Source organism: Siniperca chuatsi, linkage group LG12 (genome assembly GCF_020085105.1).
Source record: "Siniperca chuatsi isolate FFG_IHB_CAS linkage group LG12, ASM2008510v1, whole genome shotgun sequence".
In the NCBI taxonomy this organism is placed as follows: Eukaryota; Metazoa; Chordata; class Actinopteri; order Centrarchiformes; family Sinipercidae; genus Siniperca; species Siniperca chuatsi.
The window spans coordinates 8243463-8267372 of NC_058053.1; the positions used below are offsets into that span (position 1 = coordinate 8243463).

The following is a 23910-nucleotide window of genomic DNA, read 5'->3' on the forward strand; positions in this document are numbered from 1 at the left end:
CACACACATACATTTTCTCCCAAAAAGCCTGGGAGGGATTTGTTTTTGCAACCTTCCAGTGATAAGACCCTGTCTCTACTCCCTCACCTGCCCCATAATTAGTCACTGCTTCAGAATAAACACAACCATTACCTGGCAGGTCCTCTCCAATGGGGCCAGGTCCGTTTGCAGAGCATTTTGTAGCGTTCCAGGCAGGGCTCGTAGGCCTGGCGGAAAGCATAGCCCGCTCTCCTCACACGGACGTTCTCCATCAGGCCCAGGTAGCGCGCCTGATGGCGGACCAGAGACTCGGTGAAGATGTGGGATGCCTTTTTGTCGTTGGGCTTGATGCACCTGGGAAGCAAGAAGAGAGGTTGTTCTCAGGTTAGACTGACTGTATGGAGCTGATATTACCCTTATTATTTAGTATGGTAATCATGCCATACATGACACTGATACCAATGTTAAGATGGAAAAGATTGTTAACATTTTCCTGCTCAACCGATCTACATCTGTCAATCAACATGAGAGTGCAAGAATAAAAGCAATACTGGCTGTAAGCAATTAAAGAGGGTTGGCTGGAAAGTCCACTTTCCAAGTAAGTAAGTAAGTAAGTAAGTAAGTAAGTAAGTAAGTAAGTAAGTAGGTAGGTAGGTAGAAAGAACAAATCTCCCACACAAACAACATACTAGCAGGGTCTGGCAGGGTAATACTTGATATACTCTCTGTATAAACAACAGGACTTTACCGAATGTAGTTTGGGTTCTTGGTCTGCAGGTTCCTCATCAGCGTACCCACTGATGCTCTGAACTGGAATCCAGCGGTCGGTGGTCTCTTCAGGTTGACTTTGCCTGGGTTGCCCTCAGGGAACAGCTGTTTGATGAGGCTGTGAGTGGCCTTGTACATGGCCTGTGACAGGTCCCGGTATAACAGGTCGTTGTTCTTGTCTACAAATCCCTCGGCACGGTACAGCACCTTGATATGAACAGGAAAAACAGAAATGACTAAGATGTATTTTCTTTTCATCGTGAAAAGAAGCACAATGGAACACAAACGTTAACTTTGTACTTATTTCAGTTTTTAATATAGTGCCCTACTGAGTGCACATCAAGAATTGAATCGTCTGACCAGATGCATAAATTGATTGTTTTACTATCTATAACTTGTTAAGTGTTTTCTTTATTCCCTTTACAGCACTGCATCGTTCAACAAACATCTTGCATTAATTCCTTATTGTTCTGTACACAGACTAATGTCCAGTACCTTTCCGGCGTAGTGCTGGATGCGGAAGCAATTGTGTGGCAGGCTGTGGTCGGTGAGGAACTTTGAATTTTTGCTGAGGCGACTTTCAAAGTGCTGGTGTTCAGCACAGATGGTGTTCAGTTTGTCCAGGAAGGTCTCGTCGGTGACTGTCCCCGGCCTCAGGCACTCCTCGTCCAACATGGCCAAGATGCCATTTTGGTGCTGGACATAGCAAGGTCAGTAGACATAAACAATTGGTATAAATTACCAGTCATAAAGTGTTTAATAATAATGAAAGTCATATTCAATATTATTGTTTGTTACTGGCCTCTAGCCATTGTTCTGTTGTCTGCAAAATGGTTAGACTTGAATGTAAGTTAATGCTGAATCGGTTTGTGTGGTCTCTGAGAACTGAGAGACTGACTTACATTCTCAATGAGGTCGCAGATAATAGCATTGTTGAAATATTCAATGTTGGTCCACTCGATGCCCTGTAACAAAAGAAATGAAGGTCAAAGTGACAATGGCTTTTCTATCTTTTGCCAGAGCTATCAAGAAATCTCTTCATAAGCTAGACTCTCATAGAATTGAGTGGTTGATGAACACTCTTGAACCTGCCTGAGTTTCAACACATCACTGAGCACCTGGTCAAGTACCCGAAAGAAAGACAGTCACCTAATCAGTGCTGCTCTCACAATGGCCCTCACCAAGTACTGTAGACTTCACAGTAGAGTTCTAGAGATGATTCTGCCAGATTTTAAATCAGACAGAACTGACAATAACGGATGCAGCACAGCAAAGCACAAGACACAGTGCACCTGTGTTCCAATTTTATTAAACCTCAACCATTTGTGAAAGTGTGACACTAAACATAGCCGATGTGAAGTAGCCACAGATGATGGCAGTCACAACCACAGCTGTTCAACAGCAGCTAATTTTCAAGCGTATACTCTGGTTCTTCCACGTTTGGGACATCTTTTCCAATCATGATTTATCACCTCAGAAACACTGCAAAAATCTGATCTATTTTAAATTTTAGTGATGCAGAAACTGTTGTACATGCTTTTATCTCCTCACACCTTGATTATTGTAACAGCCTGTTCACTTGTCTTAATCAAAAAACTCTGACACGACTGCAGACTGTACAGAACTCAGCTGCTAGGCTGTTAACCAGGACCAAGAAGTCCGACCACATAACACCTGTTTTAGCATCTTTACAATGGCTCCCCGTTTGTTTTAGGATTGATTTTAAGATCGTGTTGATTACTTTTAAAGCTCTCCATGGCCCGGCTCCAGACTATATTTTAGACCTTGTAACCCTTATGAACCTTCACGTAGTTTGAGATCTTGGATCAAGGGTCTTCTGTCTGTTCCTGAGTCCAGGATGAAAACTAAGGGGGACAGAGCTTTTGCTATCAGAGCCCTGAGGCTCTGGAACAACCTGCCTGAAGAAATTAGGTTGTCTGAGTCAGTGTCTTCGTTTAAGTCTCTTCTCAAAACACATTTTATTGGAAAGCATATCCTGATTTTACCTGAACTGGCTGTTTATTTTATTGCTTTTGTTTAGTTTATGTATTTTATTTCTATATATTTCATCATTCACTGTGGTATTTTATTTCTTTTGTTGTGAAGCACTTTGTACTTTGTTTTGATAAGTGCTCTATAAATATTTATTATTATCATCATCATCATCATCATCATCATCATCATCATCATCATCGTCATCATCATCTCCTCCGCCTTCAGGCAATAGTATCTCTTCCTGAAGCTTTAAAAATCAAAGCTTGAAGAGTAAATGGAAACAGGGACAAAATATCAAAACATCTGCTGCATGTTGCAAATGGCCATGCCGCAGTGTTTTTAGCAAGGCTCTTTGGCAAAGAGACAAAAGGAAACGCTGTTTTGTCCACAGTCTGTTCATTCTGGGTTGGATGACTGAAGAGTGTGGCAGTGTATGCAACTTGAAAGTGTCTCTAACGCAAATCTAAAACCTCATAAGTTTTACATTGTTATAAACTGAGGTTATACTAAGTCTAGACTCATTAATATCACTAGCACTTAATATTTACATGTGGAAGTCAGGCCTAATGAGAACAAATGTTCTGGGAAAAACAAACACAAAATGGGCTAGGCCCCTTTAAAGTTACAGTTCTTATTCCTTATTTAAACTCTGATCATGAACTGTAGTGCAGTTCTTCAAATCAGTTTAAATGTTGGTAAATCTATATTCACAGTTGTATTTGTCCTTGCTGGGTTGATATTATGTTCACCAGGCACTCTCTCCATCTCAGTCTTCCTATCATCTGAGCAAGGACAGAGCACAAAACCTTTCTGGGGAGGAAAACATCTTACCCTCTCAAAACGACCACTGTCCCTTGAAAAACCCTCATCGCTGACATCTAATTCACAGCTGCTAATGGGTTGGGAACATAGCTTTGGTTGCTGTACGCAATGTGACAGATATTTTGAGGGGGAGGGCGCAAAGAAGGTGTGGCTCAAACTGACGGAATTCCTGATTGGTGGTCCTCCGTCCTTTCTCCAGCGCTGTGGTATTTTCCCATGCAGTAGACTGGATAGAGGCCAGGAGTGGAATATCATTGGTGGTGGTGTTATTAGGGAAGGGGTGTGGGGGTCACCACTGCAGCACTCACATACATAGAGGTTTGAAAACAAACAGAGCTTAAAAGGCCCACAACGGGGAGTGTTTACTCTCACTGGAGTGAGGGATCACTTCCGTCCCCGAGACTCCACAGAGGGGAGACGGGGAGAGAATAAACTCAGAGTGTGATGGACGACAGAGACTGCATAGACGACATAAATGAAGTAGAAATGCACTTGGGCCAAGGGCAAGAATGCACGTTTAGCCGAAAAATAGCACAAGAGGTTAAACAGATGAATGACATGACCAGGTTGGAATCGTGCTGCAGGGGCCTGCGATGATGAACTGTCAACACAACAAAATGATTGCTGACATGTTGAACGATGTAGAGCTACAGTTGCAGGTGAGAGAGTGTTTCCAGGGCTACAGGCTGGGCTTGATGGGTAATTAATCCAAGTGTCCACTATCAGTTTACTCATGAGTACATGGATTATGTGTGTGTTGCATGTGTGAATGTGAGCTTACCTCTCTGACGTACTCCTCCTGCTCCTCCCGCAGGGTCAGCTCGATGAAGATCTGCTGCAGCTTCTCGTTGCAGTAGTTGATGATGAACTGCTCAAAGCTGTTGTCCTGTGGGAGCAGCATCAGGAGAAAATACTTAGTTCCAGCCATTGTCAACATGTAAACTCATTGTCACTCTATGTTATCAGCAAAATTGCTTTTTTTCTTGGCTGCAAAAGGAAGAAAGTGGAACTATTCCATATTTGTTAAATTTCAGAACTTAGAACTAAATTTCAAGGCTTGGTTATTGTTGTTTCTGCTGTACAAATCACTACGATTAGGAAGTGCATCATCAATGTTGTTCTTCACACTGACATTTCCTGTCTCATTTTCTTATTTGTCAAAGCTCATTTAAGCTCTGACTGCATTCTTTCTTCTCTACAAACATTCATAAGTATGTTCACCACTTTGCCAACTTTTGCCACATGTTTAGGCCTGTTTTAGCTTGACCAAAGAAGGTTCCTGGAATTTAGATTTAGTATCAGATCTGGGGGAGGAATGCAAGATGATCTGAGAACTACATCCACAATGCCACAGTCAACATAACATTTTCAAAGACTGCAAACTCCATTTTGACAATTTAAAATGGCCATGTGTTAGTCTGGCAAAGTGTCTGAAGTTACATCCAGTTAAGAGGAAAAGTCTAAAGTCTTTTAAAATAAAACCTTGATCTCATCTGCTTGCATACACTGGCATATTTTTCGAGCTGTGGGGGCATACATTTTAAAAAACATCCGATGACTAATAATTAGCTTGAACAAACTATAACCTGCAGCTCATTCCTTCTGCTCAACAATTCACTACCTCATCACTTTGACAACCATCACTGACTGAACAAACATTTAATCAATCTGAAGAGTGAATGACTGACAGCAGTATATCTTGCTGGTGTACCTTATAATGATAAACCCTTATCAGAACAAGTTCTTGTAAATTGTCATGGATTTCATTAAACATTGATGGAGTGTTAACTATTTCAAAGCCTCGACCATTTTTACTCCCCGCATTGCTCAATTATTATTGTTGTCAATTATGACCATTGAGTGGTGAGTCATGCTTCTTGGCAGATGGCCTTATTGTGCACTGCGTTGGGTTAACACTCATTTGCTGAGGACACAAACAGTAGTTAGAGCAGCATGTTTAGTCTAAGAGCTCAGTGAAGGACACGGCAAGGTTTCTCAGTGATCAGGAAACAGAACACACAACCACAAGGAGATCAGTTATTAATGTTAAGACTCCATTTCCTTTTACTGTGAAACCAAGAGGCCGTCTTCACCCCTACACACACACACACAATAGCATGTCTATACCCAAGTGGCAGCCGACACCAGACTGAAATATGACTTGTACTGTAACCCTAAAATATTTCAGCTGCAACTGTGTTTTATGACAAGTGGTTTATAGCATAGTTTTAAAACTATGTTTGAAGTTAATGGTCTCTTTTCTCAGAGGTGTTGATTCACTTGCCCCAAGATAGAAGAAAGTCCTTGCTTTTAATAGTATGTGCTACAAGTTAAAAATCAACAACATTTCCAGTGAGAAAACGGCTTGCCATACTTACAGGAAGCACTGGCCCTGAATGTTTATGGGTCGTTTTTAACACAAAAAATTGGCATTTCTACTCATTTTTGCTAAATCTTTCCTGTATATTATGGCAGAAATTCTAGAGGATGAAATTGCCATACACCCATTTTGTCATAATAATTGATACCTGTACTGTTCAATATAATTAGTTTGTTAAATTACCACTAGACTACCAAAACATCTCAAAGCATCAGCCTAGTCTGTATCTGTTAAAGGAATAGTTCAACATTTTGGGTAATATGCTTAGTCGCTTTCTTTCAGAGAGTTATATCATTGTAGATGTCTGTGCAGTAAATATGAAGCTACAGTTAGGAGACTGTTAGCTTAGCATAAAAACTGCAAGTAAGAAGAAACAGCTAGGCTGGCTCCATTTTGTTATCTTTGGACAGAGCCAGGCTAACTGTTTCCCCATTTTCAGTCTTTATGCTAAGCTAAGCTAATTGGCTGCTGGATGTAGCTTCATATTTACCGTACAGACATGAAAGTGGTATCAATTGTCTCATCGAAGTCTTAGGAAGGGAATAAGCGTATGTCCCAAAACAGTCCACTACTCCTTTAAACTAATATCTGTTTATAACCAGAAACCACAGACATTCAACACAGCAGCAACACACTTAGTTGCCAGTTTATAAGGTACACCTAGCTAAAACTAATGCAGTCTAATACAACAGCCCTGTAATAAATCAATCCTTCTAAAACAGTATTTAGTCTACCTGCATTGATATAAATGGGTCTCAAAATATTAGAAATCTCTCAATATAATGCAAATTCAACCGCACCACAAACTACAGCTAAAAGCTATACATTATACAGCAACCTTCATGAATGTAGGGATTATTGCAGGGCTGTTGTATTACACTGCATTAGTTTTAGCTAGGTGTACTTAATAAACTGGCAACTGGGTGTTACGTGATGATTCAAATGATGCAAAGGCTTCTTTAGCATCTTTTCAGCCGTGTGGCTATGCTGCACACTGGGAGCCCTGAATCGTCTTTCATGGGGAGCTAAATTAAGTCGAAAGAAGTTTAGATCACAGCATGCACACTGGCACAGCAAACAGGCCGGTGCAGGTGTTACTTACTCCATCCTGGTGACCCAGACACAATACAACAGTCAGAGGAGAGGAAGGACTTGAGAGTGAGTGAGGTAAACAAGCAGGGATATGAAAAAGACATAAACATATGGGGGTGGGGGGACTGAAGGCATCAAGCAATCTCCATTTAGTCTATACAGTGCACTCACACTCTGTATCGCATTTGTTTACATGCACATACTTATTTACATGCACACTGATGCCCCAATGGCTGGTCCCTATGCTGTAGTATGTAATGTTACTGAGACATATTGTTCACGGTGTAAAATCTTTGACAGTGTAGCCATAACATGTATATGCAGTTCCTTGATGTTGTGGCCATTTTTCTACTGTGAAATGCTGATTTCAGTGTTGAAATCACCTTGCCACAAAAATAATTTCACCCCTGGGAGCAATAAAGCTGGACTAATCTGATCTGAATGTGGTTTTATCAGCCCTCAGGTCCTGTTGATAAGCTTCTCACAGGTACCAAAACATGCACGCAAACAGCCTGGGGCAAAATCCTTTTATATGTAATAAAATGTTTGGGTGGTTTGTGGCTTATCAGAACATAGAGAGCGGGTTTGAGCTGCCATTTGTCTTACCTCAAATATCTCAAAGCCATAGATGTCAAGCACACCCATGACCTTGTGGCGAGTTTTAGTCTGTGCCTGCAGGGAGACAATATTGTCAATATTAGAAATACACTATGACAGTGATGTGCTACCAGTTTAACTTGGCATGAAAAATATTGAAAAATAAAAAACAGACTAACTGATATAATCAACTGATATAAAATAAAATGTATTCTGGACATTACTTACTTTAATGCTTTCGTTGATCCTGGTAACTAGCCAGCTAAACAGACGACTATAGAGATTTTTGGCAAGGGCGTCTCGGGCATAGTAGGCCTGTAAATAAACCCGCATTATTAGTGCATTAATTAATTTTCACTACATCTCTGCATACCCAAAACATCAGAGGCCTTGAAAAAATCCTGAAAGCTAATACATGAATTTCCAACAAGTCAAAAATTTTGGAAAAGAAAAACAACTTTCACAAACATTTACTGAATCATTAAAAATGTGGTTACAAAGATTCAAGGACACCACCAACACAGGCCAACATTATTCTGAGGTCAAGTTAATCCTCTGAACCATTTCCTCTTCTGCTTTTGGACACAGCGAGCCCATGTTTGCAGCATCCACGTTATATGAACAGTCTGAGTGAACTCACTAACATATGACCTACATTTGAATTTCCAGGAGGAATACGGCTTATCTATAATAGAGAGGTTTTCATGTAGCATTGACATGGATGAGAGTGAGCAGCCAGAAGAGCAACTCAGAGGGAAGAAAAGGCCCTGCATTATTTTATGCACACAGACAGACAGACAGACAGACACAGAGACAGAGAGAGAGAGACAGAGACAGAAAGAGAGAGAGAGAGTGTGAGAGTGTGTGTGTGTGTGTTAATGTCAATAATAGTAGGACAGATATGCATTGGTATAGCTGGTGCAAGACAGATTTGTAACTCTCCCTCTGACCTGGGCCACATTCAGGGTAGTGGACACTTTCTCCAGCTTAGCCTCTACTGTGCGGTAGCTGAATGCTCTTTCCAGCACTGACTGTTCGATCCCCAGCAGCTCACACATCTCCTTCAAATCTGCAAAACACATACAAATACGCTGACAATAAACACACCACTTCTGCAGGGATCAAGGAAAAGGATAGAATTCTGACCTATATTTTATGTTGAAGACTGCTGAAAAAGTAACCTTGAAAAATGGAAGCATAACACATGCGATACGATCGCAACAAGGCAGTGATTCATATAAAAAGAAGATGAGCATTTTCTCAGCAAAAGTGGTACTTAGATGGATCTTGCCACTGTCATGGAGGGAAATATACGAATGTAATATTTGCCTAAAGAGAACAGCTGTGGGAGTGATAAGACAAACAGCTCTTATCACGTAAATCATAAAATACAAATTCACATTTGGTGAGGACGACTGCAGTAGAGATCAAAGCAGCCTATAGGGGGCAGTGGCTCAACATAAGGCCAATTGGGTACATGAGTCAAAAGGTTTATGTGTAAAAATAGTCACAATAAACTGCCAGAATAAAAATACAACCAATAAATGAATACACTTATTCAGCTTGTCTGATGTTTATCTAATCATAGCTAAACACCCAGTCCCCCCACTCAGTTGTTCACGACTACATCATGGTGCCAAATCATTCAAATTAAGGTGGAGGTAAGTTATAAAAGGATCAGAGAGATTTTCATAAAAAGGAGACACTCTTTTCTTCCCGATGTCGTCTATCAAACCCACCGTTCTTGTCTTTAATGCGGCTCTCGTCGGTGCCGTTACAGCGCGACTCTGGCTTGAACTCAATGTTGCCGAGCTTCAGCACGGCCGCCACCAGCTCCAGCACCGACTGCACCTCGTCCTCCATGAAGCCCACAATCTGCATGGCATTCTGGGAGGGCAAAAAGCAATAAGTCACCGTTATCAGCTGATAACGTCAAATCTTATAAAGAAAGATTGAAGCAGGGTTGCAAAAGGGAACTAAGCTATAAATGCATTGTAATGTGACAGTGTCTATGTCAGCACTGTAACTAGTGTTGTCATGATAACCAATTTGACAAACGAGGCTAAGCACGTTCAACACAAATGTCTTCTGCAAGCACAAATTCTTTTATTATTGACATCACCAATCAAAGCTGTATTTTTTGCACACTGAAATAGTTAAATAAGAAAAAGGATTGAATAAGGCAGAACTGCACCAGTCAACAAGCTGTGTCAACCAGATCACCATGTCTTTAATTCAAGAGAACAGTCTCTTCAGACTGAGGTCTGAAGACTCCAGACTAAACTAAGAATACATTTGTGCCAAGAAAAGAGGAGACAAGCAAAAACCCATGAAACATATCAATTAAATTTACCCATTAAAAAACGCAAAATACCCAACTGAATATTTAAACATCTTGAACTGAATCCCAGTCCATCATACTAGTGCCAAATATTAAATAACTTCCTTTACAAAGCTGACAAAACAGACAATTAATGGAGTTAAGCGCTTGAGATTATTGGGTTACAAAAACCCACAGCTTTAGGTTTCCTGTTTGATTTGGTGCTGAAGTGCTTAAATATTTGTTGAAATTAAACTTCGTACCATAGTTAAGTCAAAAATGTTTTAACTAAATGTTTAGGGGAAGAAAGTGCGGTCATTTTTGGCTATATAACAGACAAGGTCATGTGGAGGGACTCATTGTTTAGTGGGAATGTCCTCTTGTGTTTCCGGTGGTGAAATGCAGCTGTATGGGGAATACTGTGAAAACTAGCAGAGTGCAAAGGCTTATACAGTAGCTGAGTAGAACATGCTGGAGCAGGACTGATAACAATAGAGTGCGGTAGAAATAGTCTCTTATAAACACAACATCCTATGTGTCATCATCAGTAAGGATAAGAAGTAGTGGCATTGTACATACAGAACATGTATGTGCTCAAAATAAAAGAAAGCAGCTGGTTTTCCCCAAAAAAATGCTGCTGCCACTGTGCTGTTACAAGTTTAACCATTATTGAAATGTGGTTAAATGCTGGACATGGAATTTCCCATGTTTAATCAATGCAAAACTAGTAGTTCAGGTTTTAGTTCACTTTCAAGTTCAGGTTCAGTTAAAAATTCAGCTGGTTTCGCAATAGGTGGGAGGAGTCTGGTGTGGAGTGCTTTCACAATCAAGAAGACTGACTTTTATAATCTACACTCTTAAATTGTTATGTCCACGAGATAAGGAGAAATCAGACCACCTCTACCCTCTGTACAGGATTAAGGTGAACTCGGCATGATGCAACAAAGGAAAGTCGGTACTGAACGCCATTGGAGTGTGACGCTGCTTGAGATGAATGTGTGTTCTTGTTTGTCTGTTTTTTGTGAGAATCCATTTGTGGTTTAGAAAACTGTAATCAGGACTCTTTTAGAAAAGTGAGATCATTTCTACCAGTCCCCAGAAGTTATTTGGGGTTATTCTTAAAATATCAACTGGGATTATGTCTAAATTAGCGTAAAGTGTAATATTATTCAGACAAATACGTGTATGTACTACTCACGCGGACTGTCCTGAAGTTAGCAGCATCATCCAGCCCATTGACCGCGGTAGAGTCCAGGCTCAGGTAGTTGTACTTGCTGAAGTCCCGGTCCAGCTTCAGCTTCTCTGTGACACACAAACCATGTGGTTGCTATTTAAAGTACATTTGTTTAAAGCAGGTTGGCTAAAGGCAGTTTAAGTCTCACTTACATTAAATGCAAATTACGCAACTAGACACTACCAGCTGGGAGGATAAAAAAAACCAAAAAAACAACCTATCTTGTAATGATGGTTAGCTGCATTCTTCAAGATCATCTAGAAAAAAAAATCACTTTAAGGTGCAAAGGTTCAAATGGGTGACACCCCATGCCTTAATACAAATGTGTTCAACCATAAGGCCATTGTCACCCCAAACACTATTTCTACACAGCGTAGGCACTTAGTTTTACTGCTGTGAACATTATTCTGGAATATCAAATGGCCCTCTTAAAAGCCCCCCTATCCAGTAGCAAAGAAATCTATTCCTCTCGTGGGTGCATGTGTCACATTTCATTAGTGGTAGCATTAGCTACAGCTGAATCAAGCCCCTCTGATGTTTGTGCTCTATAGTCAATGACCAGTATATTGTTCTCATGTGTTCAGGACATTAAACAATGCCCTCTGTCCACAGAAAAGCAAATAGAGGGAACAGGTTTCACAGCGAGTCTTTGTTCTCTGTACTGTTTGTTAGGCAGGAAGACTGGGTCATTAATGCATCAGCCATGTGTTCGTACAGCTGCAATCCTGCTGGAAAACGTTTATGTAGAATTTTAACATAATGAATGGCATGCTGGTGCTTCCCGATGACAGTTAAGAACATCAACTCCATGCTCACCGTTTACCATCCCAGTCTGGTGTATGACACCTATATCAAAACAATGTGGCAGAACAACAGCAATGGCGAGTTTCCTCTGGACAAGACTGCTCGCTAGCTACTGTATAGTTTGATTCATTACTTCCTGTGAGCAGAGATGCTTATATTCCAGGACCAGAAATGATTCCAGGCAAACAGGCTAAATATATTACAACTGCAGTTTGTGGTTTGGGCTGATAAGGATTTCCATTTTTCAGTATTTCAAAACTGCCATTTCTCTCAGATCCAGGAGCCCTTTAATCTTCAAGTTTAGTTTGTCCCTATTAAAAACAAACAAACAAACAAACAAACAAAAAAAACCCACATTGATGCCTCCATTCAGCTCCCATTTCCAACATTTTTACTACTTACTGAGTGTGTCATCGGAGGCACCAGACAAGAGCTGATAAAAGACGTGGAAGTTCCTCTCTCCTCTTGGCTGTTTCACCACCCGTGACTTCTCCAGCAGATCTAAAAGAGTAAAGAACAACAAAAGGAAACAGTGACACATGATGACAAAAAGTCACTTCCTAACAATAGTCTTCACAGGAAATGTTTCTGTGGTGATTCACTGAGGTGTCCTTGAGTAGTGAATAAGGGGATGACCTACTATACTAAGTATTAACGATGCCCAACATCTGTATGGAGCTCAGTAGGATTCCGGTTCAAACTACTGTATTTAAGTTGCCAAGGTGACCAAGCCAATGTTGGTAATTATTTGTGTGTGTATAAAGACACTGCAGGAGGTGTACAAGGAAGAAACCACGCAAGGATATCTAACGTCAGCCCTTTCTTCTGGGCTACTGACCAAGTGCAACAGTACCTGATTAAAAGGGGACCCATCATCTGCTCACCGCATTAGGCTGAGTATGATTTAATTAAAGAGCAAGCTGCTTGAGATCCTCTTGACTGCCAATCTGGCTGGAAAATAGCATTCAATTTGTCTGGTTAGAAAACATCTTATTTTAGAGACCTAAGAGTTTGCATTACACCGTGAACGTTTTTTGGGAAAAAAATATCCACATTAACTGTTATTTTAACTATGATCAAATTTTAGCCAAAGGAAAAGAAAAAAAAAAAGATTGCTCCTGGCTTCGTCAATCTTCAGACTTCACAAACTCTGACTCACCAGTCTGTGGGTGTTGAGAGGACAGAAGTGCCACTTTGTACTGCATCTGTGGATACACTGCGAGCACCTAACTAGAGAGCCCTACACAGAGACCTGGGGTTGTCAGAGTTAGCGGTGGATCAGGCTGAAAGTGAATCTGTGGCACCCACTGGCCGTGAATCACACAAGTGACTCGATGAAAGTCGGCACATCAATAATTCAACATCCATGACTGAGTGGCTGGCAGCGGCAATACAGAGCTGTGATTAAAGATGCAGAGAAGGTAAGAAAAATACCACTGAAGATCCACATCCTCCATTTCAGCATCTTATTTAATGATTTTAATATTTTTGGTCCCATTTCTTTTCTTTTTTCTTTTTACTTTTGTGTGACATCTGATTATTCTCATCCCAAGGGGATGAAAGTGACGTTCACGTCACGATGTGTCCAGCCAAACCGTTCAGTCACCTTGTTATTGCTTTTTAGAGCCACAGCTTCCCATTTTCTGCAGTAAAGCATTCTGGACGGCATTTATTGCATGCTCTGTCCACAACATGTTCCGTCTCCCTTCGATAAGCAAACACACATTAAAGTAGCAGTGTGAGAACAATATCCTGTTATGTTTTGACTAAGGGCATTGGCTGTTTGGCTGCCAAAAACTTCTTGCCACTATCATTACTAAAACTATGGAGAATTGGCTTTTCAAAAATTATAGCTATCTAATCTCAGTTGTAGGAGGCACTGAGGGCTCGAAGGATGTACATCTGAAGAGGGGAAAATAATGAGCTGAGAGGTGAAGAGAAATCCATTCAGAACTGCCCTGCAAGAATATCCTCATCCATCTGTCTAGCCAGCCCTGTCTGAAGCAGTCACATGTCAGTGGCTCTTCTTCACAGGCAGTCCCTTGTGCTGGACTAACTCAGGCCAACAGACAGAGGTTCATTTGTGTCCGGGCCGTCAGCTCCTCTTTGTTTCTGTGACCTCTGGCGGAGAAGTCAGCACAGACAAAACAATGTGAACAGAGGCAAGATGAAACCAAAACAGAGGAAAGAGCTGAGGAGAGAAAGTCAGTGGGTGGAGGGGGTTTTGTTCAGTCTGGGAATGAGATTGGTTCCAATAAAGCAATCAATTTTAATAAAATGTGCAACTGAATGGCCTCTTAAACTGCTTTTGAAGATAAACAGCAGATACTTGTATGTTACATTGTACTGTTTAACTATGTTGCTGGGGAGACAGTGTCAGGTTGATAAGGACATGACAAGAAGACAAAAAATTGACCAACATGATAAAGATTAAAGAAATATGGCGTGTGCAATTCTGCATAAACATTTACAGATATTGTTAATTTTAAAAGGGCATGATCATCTCAATACTACTCACAGTTGCTGATGACTCCACCTAGAGGATCTCCTTTGAAGTCAAACTCAATGTCCATGTACTTTCCCTGTGGATCAGAGCACAACAGTTACAACTGAAATTGTATAACATTAATATACACTGTACACTATGAGCTGGGTCCAAAACCCAGCTCATGAGTTCAGCTCAGCTCACAGTGAGGATCTCTGCACAAACCCATTCAAGTTACGATACAGCACCAGCTGCCAATCATAAACTGCTATGAAATAACTGGCCTCTGTAGAGGGAAAGCCCCCCCACCACTCTGCCAAGTTCTTCCTACTGGGGGACTAAAACAAACCATGTAAGCCCCCCCCCCCTTCTGTCTAAAACTTGCAAGTTAGAACATAGAGTCCTTTGTGTTTGATTTTTTTGCCCCCGACTGATGTATTAATAGCAGGCAGGTCCTCAGAAAAGGCCACGCTCTGCTGGTGAGTGGGCTCCAGCCAACCTCAATTAGCCTGCTGAACTCAGCAAAATGAAGAAGTGACAGTTTGTCTCTGAAACTGATGGAGCTCTGATGAACTGGTATCTAGTGGGAGGCCTGAGGTCCTTGTCTAGAGGTGTATACCAAGGTTACCTAAATATAAACAGATCAGGGGCATAATCCTTTATAATACTCCCTGTTACAACTGCAAGTCCAAGCACTGGTGTGTGTTTGTATGTACCAATGTAGGTAGAAGATTGAATATAGCGTGAAAAGGAAATCTAAAATTGGGATTGGAAAAGTACATTGGCGGTTAGCCTGCTAGCTGCTAGTGGCTGGTACAACCAGTTTCCATTAAAACCATCAAACATTCTTGCAAAATATCCCTTCAATCTTATGGCACCAGGACAGTGTGTTGCAATCAGACTTTTGTATATACTGGGAGTTCTTCAGATAAACTGACTCACTTTTTTAAAGAATTTGCAGCTAAATAAACATTCATGTTAAAAAAATTAACATGAACACAAGTGTTAGTGTGATAGGGGTGATCTGATGTAATGTTATAAGTGAGTAAACTGAAGCAGGCTGCTACTGCTGGATCAGGCCTCCCTGAAAATACAGAGCCAGAAAGTGTGAGAATGAAACAAAAAGCAAAACACACCCGTCTCCTTTAATAGTGCCACTGTCTGGATTTGTGTCTGTACAAAGATCAGTGCAGACACTGAAGCATTCTTATGATGCTATCTCTGCCTTCCATAGAGATTGGGATTTGATTTCTTCATTCTCAAAACACAGTAGGTTGCACAGGTAATCATAAGAGCAAACTGTCTGGAGCTCAATTAATAATAAATGAATAAAGTACTATTTTGTTCAATTGACAGTTGAGTAGAAAATAAAGAATATCAGTGCAACGATACAAAAGTTTGCTTTCTCTTTGGGCAGGGAAAAATGGATAGGTCAGTGTGCTTGGTCTGCATTGGCACACTCTGTAGTTGATGAAAAGCAGTGTAGGTCAAAGACCCTGTACTGTATGCCCTATGTTAAGAGCATTTACAAAGGCCATTTAACATGTGTGAGTGCAAAATTATATTATATAATTTTTTATTTTTTTTTGCAAGAATAAAAACACACATGTGACAAAAGCCCCCCGCAGAGGATGTTATTCCTTGAATTTTTTTTCATTTGTGCTTGACATCACAATGTTGCTGTGAAACATGTAATAACACGCATCACTTACCAAGGACATGTGTCTACAGGAAATCTTGGCCTTAACATCTTGTGAGCTTTAAACCAGTTTATATGTACAAACACCTGCAGGCTTTTGCTTAAACCAACAAGCCGGTACAAAGGCTGTTACGACTTAAATGCAACAGCAGAACTTGCGTCTAGACAGAATCACTGTCATGAGAACTGAGGTAAATAAGATACCATAACATTGTAGATCCTACTTTCATTTCACTGTGTAAAGAAATGAAAAGAAATATAGAGAGGGAAACAAAACTAGAGAATTAAGAAACACTGTGGAGATTATTTTGAAGGAAAGAGAAAAACGTAGACGAAAGTGCCGGATTATGCACAGGCCTGAATGAAATATGAATGAAAACATCCGAGCTGTGCATAATATTTAGCAAATGAGGCTTCATTAGAGAAGCAATCATCTAATTAAACTACACAACAACATCACAGTTGTTTATCAGTTATGAATGGATACTTACAAATCTGGAAGAGTTGTCATTCCTCACTGTTTTGGCATTTCCAAAGGCTGAAAAGAAGGAAAATCATAAGGGGATATGATGAAAACATTGCAAGTGATGAATAAATTATGTTAATCTATCTAGTATAAGTTCATAGCCAATGCATTAAATCTAATCAAAGCTTGTTTATAAATATTCCAAACATTATCAATGATTCTTAACATTGTGCCTCACTCCAGCTAGCTGTCAATCATAAAAGGGCTGGATGTCAAAGCCATTTGTACTGATGAAGCCCCATAATTCTGTATGGATTAAGCAAAGCACCAGGGCTATCCAGGCTTAGGAGGGGCTGAACCTTGCAGTCGCACCACATTCAAATCAAAGTGCTTCAATATATGCCAGTGCTTATATATAAACAATTACAAACATTAAGTTCAAACACAGTGTTGTCAAGTATGGATTTGTGTGCCTGAGCACATTAAATGCATATGTAGGCCCGTGTTATGTGCACAGTTTAGCCTTTTAGAACAGTGTTTTCCAATCCAGAACCCTCTCAATTTGCTTCTAACCAAATTTCTACATTAAAATGCTATTAATGTGTCATGCATCGCAGCGTTATTAGCATAAGTGCTTAATTGCTGATAACAGCTGATTAATGTGTGTTTAAGACTACTGTTAAAAAAGGGAGAGGAATCGGAGCATGAAATGAAAAGAAATAGAGGGTGACAAGGAACCAAGATTCTGAAAGAAAGCAAAGCAGAGAGTCACAGAGAGCAAACATGACACAGACACATTGTGAGTAGCACGATAACTGTGCTCCCCCCTCCCTGCTTTTTAGCGTTAGGGCAATTAGATCGGCAAGAACTAAACTTTTGCAGATGTGCAGCCTTTCTGCAGCGACTTAACCCGGGCATACAGCTTCATCATTCATGGGCATTTCCTGTCCACTGCCCCCAATTAAAATACAGCTGTTCCTGTGCCAGCACTGAGCTGTGGGAATGAGACAGTAGGTGAGTGTGTGTGTGTGTGTGTGGTGAACTGGGGAGAAGATGAGGAAATAAAAAGTGTGTGTTACATAGTATTTATAGGACTCCTAAAGCTCTTTTGCTGATCAGTTTACTTTTGAGCGACAGTATAATTTCCATGTTTATGTGTTATGTATGTCTACGTGCCATAAAAGTTATGTTTTGCAGTTGATGTGTGACTTATTGTGTTGTTACCTAACTATCAGGAGTTTCACAGATGTATATATTTTTCTGGTCATTACATATGCCAAAACCACCCTATAATATCAAAAATGATCAGAAAACTCCATTAAAACAACTAACTAATGCACTGTGGGTGAAAGGTAGCTGACGGCTGCAAATAAATAAGAAGGCTGCTTTTCTCAGCTGCATTTGGAAGAGCCTCTGAAATTGGACAGCGCTAACAACCTGTTGACATAGATTCAGTGTCCAAATTATGAACTTCAGGTGATCCAGCCCCTGAATTGGGACACAGCTCAAGTGTGAATGGCACTCACTCACCCTCCAGCACGGGATTGGACTGCAGCAGCTGTTCCTTGACCTTATTCACCTCATGGCCCTTCCCACACACCGCTGCCACATATGACATCACCAGCTTACTGGCCTCTGGAACACACACACACACACACACACACACACACACAGATAAATATTAGGTCAAAGCCTTTGCTAGACATGACTGAGGAACAAGTGTGACATGCCCATCCATCTCACCATTCCCCATAAAATTCCCCTTACCTCATCCCCCCTGACACCCATGAGGGTGGGGATCATTCATTAGTCTGGGGTACAGAGCAGAGGAGGAGGCCTCGTAATGGAGACCCACTTTGTTTTAGACGGTGACCATTGTTGCATCATGTTATCATCATTCAAATTACTGATTTTAGCGGGAACCAAGAGGATGCAGACGAAACGTGACTTTATTTGAATCGACAGAGATGATCCCTGTTCATCCACTTGTCATGTTAGAACTGAAGCTGATCTGACAGACTCAGATAGAGTGTGTTGTGAGTGAAGCATGATCCCAAACGTAGTTTTCTGGATGAGGAACGTGACACAGGCTCAAAAGGCATCTTGTGCTGTCTGAAACAAGTGACATGCCTTGTAGGATGACTGCTGGCATCAGGATCATCTCTCCTGTCCAGAGAGATGACAGTGACCCAGAAGTGACGATGTGTGTGATGTGCCAAGGAGGGATAGAAAAGAGCCTGGTACAGACTGCCGATGAGCCTGGCATACAAACAGCTACAGACACACCCATACATTTTGCCAAGGAAGAGGAAGGTGTGCAAAACAACCAAACAAACAAACAAAAAAAAACACCACTGCTTTGCTGAGAAACAAGCTTCACATTTTTATCTCAGGGTAGCAAAATAAACTTCCTCAGTCATCTCTTACAGACAATAGAAATATGTTATGTCTCCTGCAAACTATGCTGGCATCTGGTAATAATGTTCATCACAGATCCTCGCTCCGATATAAACCACAGCAAGACGAGTCACAAGAACAGCCCCAACCACACATGAATGTCAATGACCCATATCGATGGGGTAGGCACATTTTTGATGGCCTTATTCCACTACAAAGCTTCGGGGGCTGATGAGATTAGCAAAATCCAAATTTATCTCCTCGACTTGGCTGAACAGCTTCTTGGAGTGGGGTTTTTAATATCCATGAGAGGCTGAGAGAGACCAAATAATCTGTCAAACTGTGCTGTGCTTTCTATTGCTTTGTCCTTGGTCTGTTATATTGTTGTATCCCAGCATTTCACTATCGAAATTATTCTGATTATTCTGGATAACTGACAATCTTATACAGTACTGACAGTGGCTTTCGTTAAAAAGGTTGTGTGACTTCATGGCTCTTGATGTTTGCTGCCAATGTGCCAGAGGGAAAGTTATGTTGTGGAATCTGAGCTTCAGCCAGAGGTCAATGTACCCGTAGTTCCAAATCATCAACAGCATGAAAACAGACACTCTCATTTTATGAATACATGTAATGGATATGACATCAGTGCAGCAGTACACAAATGAATCTGTATTACTATTCATGAGACAAAGGTAGGGCTGGGTGATAGATTAAAATAAAAGTAAGGATGGGACAGCCATACATACATACATACATACAGAGTCATAACTCATAAGCAAAAACATTCAATCCGAATCAACATCTGGGCATCTATCTTGCCTTGAATAATGTTTTAATTCAATATCATAAACTATCATCTTTCAATATAATTGCATCATGACCCATGAGAGATCAAGGTATCATGGGTCAATCCTGAGGTCTAACTGAGTGACAAGTTAAGGGACAAGCATACATTTGAACTGTTTGTCGTATGATATTCAGGACTTTAGTGAATATTCCAACATAGAGATAACGCTGTGATAGTTAATGACGATATAATTATTTTTTCAATATTGCCAACCTCTTGATTAAAGCCACATGGCCAGTATTAATTGGAACCAAATGGACACTGTGATTACGCACACACTCCCACACTATACTGTGGTAGATTCCAATTTTCTGGGTTTGAAGCTGACAGTGAGATCCCCACCTAGGCACTAGTACAGTGCTATTAATGCTATAAATGGAGAGGACTCATGAAAATTCATTAAATAGTTGCTGAAATGCTTCAAGTCAATAGTATATACAGGAATCAATCAGTCAAGCAAGTGTAAAGGTCAACAGTTCTAAGTAGGAATTTATGTCTGTCTTTACTGTACAGGAAGACAGATTGCGACTGCTTTCCCACAGTTTGTGCTCTGCCAACTCAATATGGCTTTTACCTGCGACATAGCACTGCCAAACAGAGCAGGAAATTCCATTCCTCTTGGGTTTCTGTAAGGTATGTGAAACTGCTCCAGAACATGGCCACGCTATTATAAAAACCGACAGAAATAAAGGACCAGGGAGGTGAACGTAGCTGCCTCTAGCATCAGCAGGCTCCATTTACTATTTCTAGTCCAACGCACAGTCCGACAAGCTTTTGAGTTTCTTAACTGGGAAGTGTGGATGTTGACAGTAACTGTAACCTGGTTTGCTGATTCTCCGATAACCGTCAAGTTTCACGTACCAACATGATGTTCTCAAAAAACTGGCAACACGCTGCCTTTAAAAAAGGTAGATCTGATCTAAATCTACACTGTGGCTTTATACGTAACAACCCTCATCTTACAGCTGCCTTTAGAAATGCGTTTTGACTACACTTTACAGAGTTTTGTTCAGCACGACAAACAAGAAGAGCTGAACAGACAAGAAGGCCAGATAGCACATTTTTAACCCTCCACGGATGTATTGGCTAACTACTGGGTTTACTCTGTTCTTGATAATTTAAAAGTGTTTTTTTTTTTTTAACAACTTGGCTTTTGATAAATGAAGAACGTTTTATGTTCATGTTCAGGGAACAGATGCATTGCTGACATTAGTAGCCTAAAGGAATGTGTTTGTGCCAAGCAGATCCCAGATATGAATGCGTGCACTGACTATCTATATATCAAGCAGGGTGATGCTGGACCACAGTGTACACTGCCTGACATTGTGTGTCTAAATTTCCCCTGGAATGAACAGACATTAAATTGAAAAGTAGTTTGTATTTGGCTACTAACCAGTTTTCCCAGCCCCACTCTCTCCTGTGATGAGGATGCACTGGTCCTTGTCCTGGTCCCTCAGTGAACGGTAAGCCTCATCTGCCAAAGCATAGCTGAAAAAGAAAAAGCACAAAGTCATAAGCTTTCACATTACAATTACACACCCCCAGTTTACATAATATCCTTATTTTCGCGTATTTTCCAGGATATTTTGGGAGTGATGTAGAGATAGTGGGGTAAAAAGAGAAATGGTATGCTACTGTGCCAGGCCACATAGCATCCACCATAATCAATAGCATGTGGCTTTATTGGAAATTGGGTCGCATCTGTAGGACAGCCACAGCAGCTTTTTTAGTTACACTGGTTGGTTCACATTGGGGATTTGGCTTGGATAGTTAGAATACTGACCATTTCCTACTCCTTTTCCTAAACTTAAATACTGCACTAACGCTGCTAAAGTTCCTGCACTCAAAAGGTAAAAAAAAAACAACAGATGCTTTTTTTTCTCATGTAAACTGACTGTTTTAACTGTCACATAATAACTTTCTGGATTTTTCCAGTTGCTATAAAAATACATAATTAGAAATGAATCTGCTTTAAAATCATACCCTGGCAGGTGTTTGAATAACACAATTAGTCACTGAGAATGTAAAACAACCCTTGGTGGATTAGTGAATGATAAAAGAGGAGTGCCTATTATAAAATGAAGCCTATTGTCATACATTCCAGGAAAGTGATACAATGGGCAAAGTGGGACTGATTATTGCAGTTTCACCCCCACTGAATTCCAGAACAATATATTATTTGTTCTCTTTATGCAGACAATCCCTTATGATGGTTTGAGAGAAGGGTGTGGATGGTGTGAGCACCATATCACAATGACAACTTTTTATCTTATGTGGCATAGTGCTCTGTAATTTCAATGTGATACACCCACAAAGAAGAACATTAAAGGGTGAGGCTGCAGCAACAGCTTTTTTACGGCTTCCATTTGGCAAGCAAACAGTCACATACAGTGCTGCAAGAACCATGTTCTAACTTTCTCCTCCAGCAGGACACGAGACTGCAAATTAGCTTTCCTTTCCCTTTCGTCTCCCGTTCCCCCGTACTTCAGCATTCATTATTCAGGAATTTTTGCCAAAGCCAAGACTGGTAATAGCTGTGATTGTGCCTTATGACACACTCCAAATGTCTTTGCTGTTGAGAAATTGGGCAAGTTAGTTTGAGAGACAAGGTAAAGTGGATTTGGAAGACTATATCATCTAAGAACTCCATGATGAGCTCTGCCAGGTTTAAGGAGAGTCTCTTGGAGTCTGTCTGTACTGGTGGACCATCACAGGAGGGAAACTGGGCTCAAGGTTAATGTAACTAGGGAGAACAACATGGGCACTGCGGAAGTGTCCTTGAGCAAGATGATGAATCCCTACCAGCTCTACAGGTGGATTAAGTCTTAATATAACATAATGCTGCTAGCTTCAAAAACCATCAAAGTCTTAATCTCCCAGCTTTTTAAATATCAAGCTAAGATCAGCATCTTTAAGTCTTGGTAATTTTGGAGCAATGCATCAAAATAGTCTCTCCCCAGTGTCTAATTTGGTCCTTGCCTGTAGGGTGGAAGCACTCCAAGTCTCCCAGATCTGCGTAATATCATTAATCAAGTATTTATATGCACTAAGTGTGCTAGACATGAATGCAGGAAGGAATGTCTGACATTCACAGAAGCTGACAGGGCTTTTCATAAAAAGGCAGTACTACTGGGCTCTGTACCTGGGTCTGAAATGGGATACTGAACTCTGAGCATGGTTGCTGAGGTTACATTTACTTGTAGAGGCAATGCTGTCAGATTCAAGCACACAGCACATCAAAATGTAGCATGGCATCAATGAGCAGGGTAAAAAAATTGGTTAGACAGGGTTGAAAGTGATTTCTAAGACTGCATTTGAGTCTGTATGCTGAACGGTTATGCGGCATCATTCTGCAATTTGTTAATTATCTACTCCAACTTCCACAAATACACCAAGACATGGAAAAAGAAGCTAATGTCTAAAAATGTCTAAATCTAATTTGGGGTACAGCAATGAATGTATTAGTGGAGTTAGTGCGGTGAGGAGCCAAATTTGAAGCATATAATCACACGCTGAACTAACACTGACCTCCAATTTGAAAAGCAGCTGATTGCTAGTAAGAAGCCATGACGGAAAGGGGGCCAGAGATGGACAGCCAGATGAATGCATTCCAGGCCACAATACAAAGTTTAAGCTCAGGCTGGCTAATGGAGCTTAAGGTTCTGCACCATCACACATCGTTTTGGACCAGAGCCCATGCAGCTCCGCAACCAGCCCTCTCCCTCGTCAGCACCCAGTGTGGGCCCTCCACCAACAATAAACCCTCAGGAAAAGGGGTACACTAATTCTCATCATGAAAGTTTATTTGAGTCAAGCTGGTGTAGTTAGCTAATATTGAAATTACTTAAAAAGGTACCCTGGGGTGGGGGTGGGGTGGGGGGCACTAGAGGCGCTATTATGCATTATTTTTATGGGCGAGTCCATGTTGTTGTCCTTGTTATCTTGTTCTCTACTAGCACAGAAGAATGCATGTGAACACCATAGATGTATTGTAAGAACTTGACTCCAAGATGGCACCCATTCAT

At 40.8% G+C, this 23910-nt stretch overlaps 1 protein-coding gene across 12 annotated transcripts in view; it reads right to left on the reverse strand.

Annotated features, from left to right (window-relative positions):
- myo1b (myosin IB) overlaps positions 1–23910 on the reverse strand; it is a 60813-nt gene that overhangs the window by 11570 nt on the left and 25333 nt on the right. For 8 of the 12 annotated variants that reach the window (XM_044215617.1, XM_044215616.1, XM_044215613.1 and 5 more), the window contains 16 exons: positions 21279–21373; positions 18172–18276; positions 16667–16713; positions 14510–14573; positions 12394–12492; positions 11152–11255; positions 9373–9520; positions 8584–8702; positions 7862–7948; positions 7643–7708; positions 7047–7052; positions 4346–4450; positions 1650–1712; positions 1243–1443; positions 728–954; positions 133–333 (listed from right to left, as the gene is read on the reverse strand). In XM_044215617.1, coding sequence (XP_044071552.1) covers positions 133–333; positions 728–954; positions 1243–1443; positions 1650–1712; positions 4346–4450; positions 7047–7052; positions 7643–7708; positions 7862–7948; positions 8584–8702; positions 9373–9520; positions 11152–11255; positions 12394–12492; positions 14510–14573; positions 16667–16713; positions 18172–18276; positions 21279–21373 — 1737 coding nt within the window. The remainder of the gene's footprint in view (positions 1–132; positions 334–727; positions 955–1242; positions 1444–1649; positions 1713–4345; positions 4451–7046; positions 7053–7642; positions 7709–7861; positions 7949–8583; positions 8703–9372; positions 9521–11151; positions 11256–12393; positions 12493–14509; positions 14574–16666; positions 16714–18171; positions 18277–21278; positions 21374–23910) is intronic. The other 4 variants (XM_044215621.1, XM_044215619.1, XM_044215618.1 and 1 more) reach the window with 1 other exon arrangement.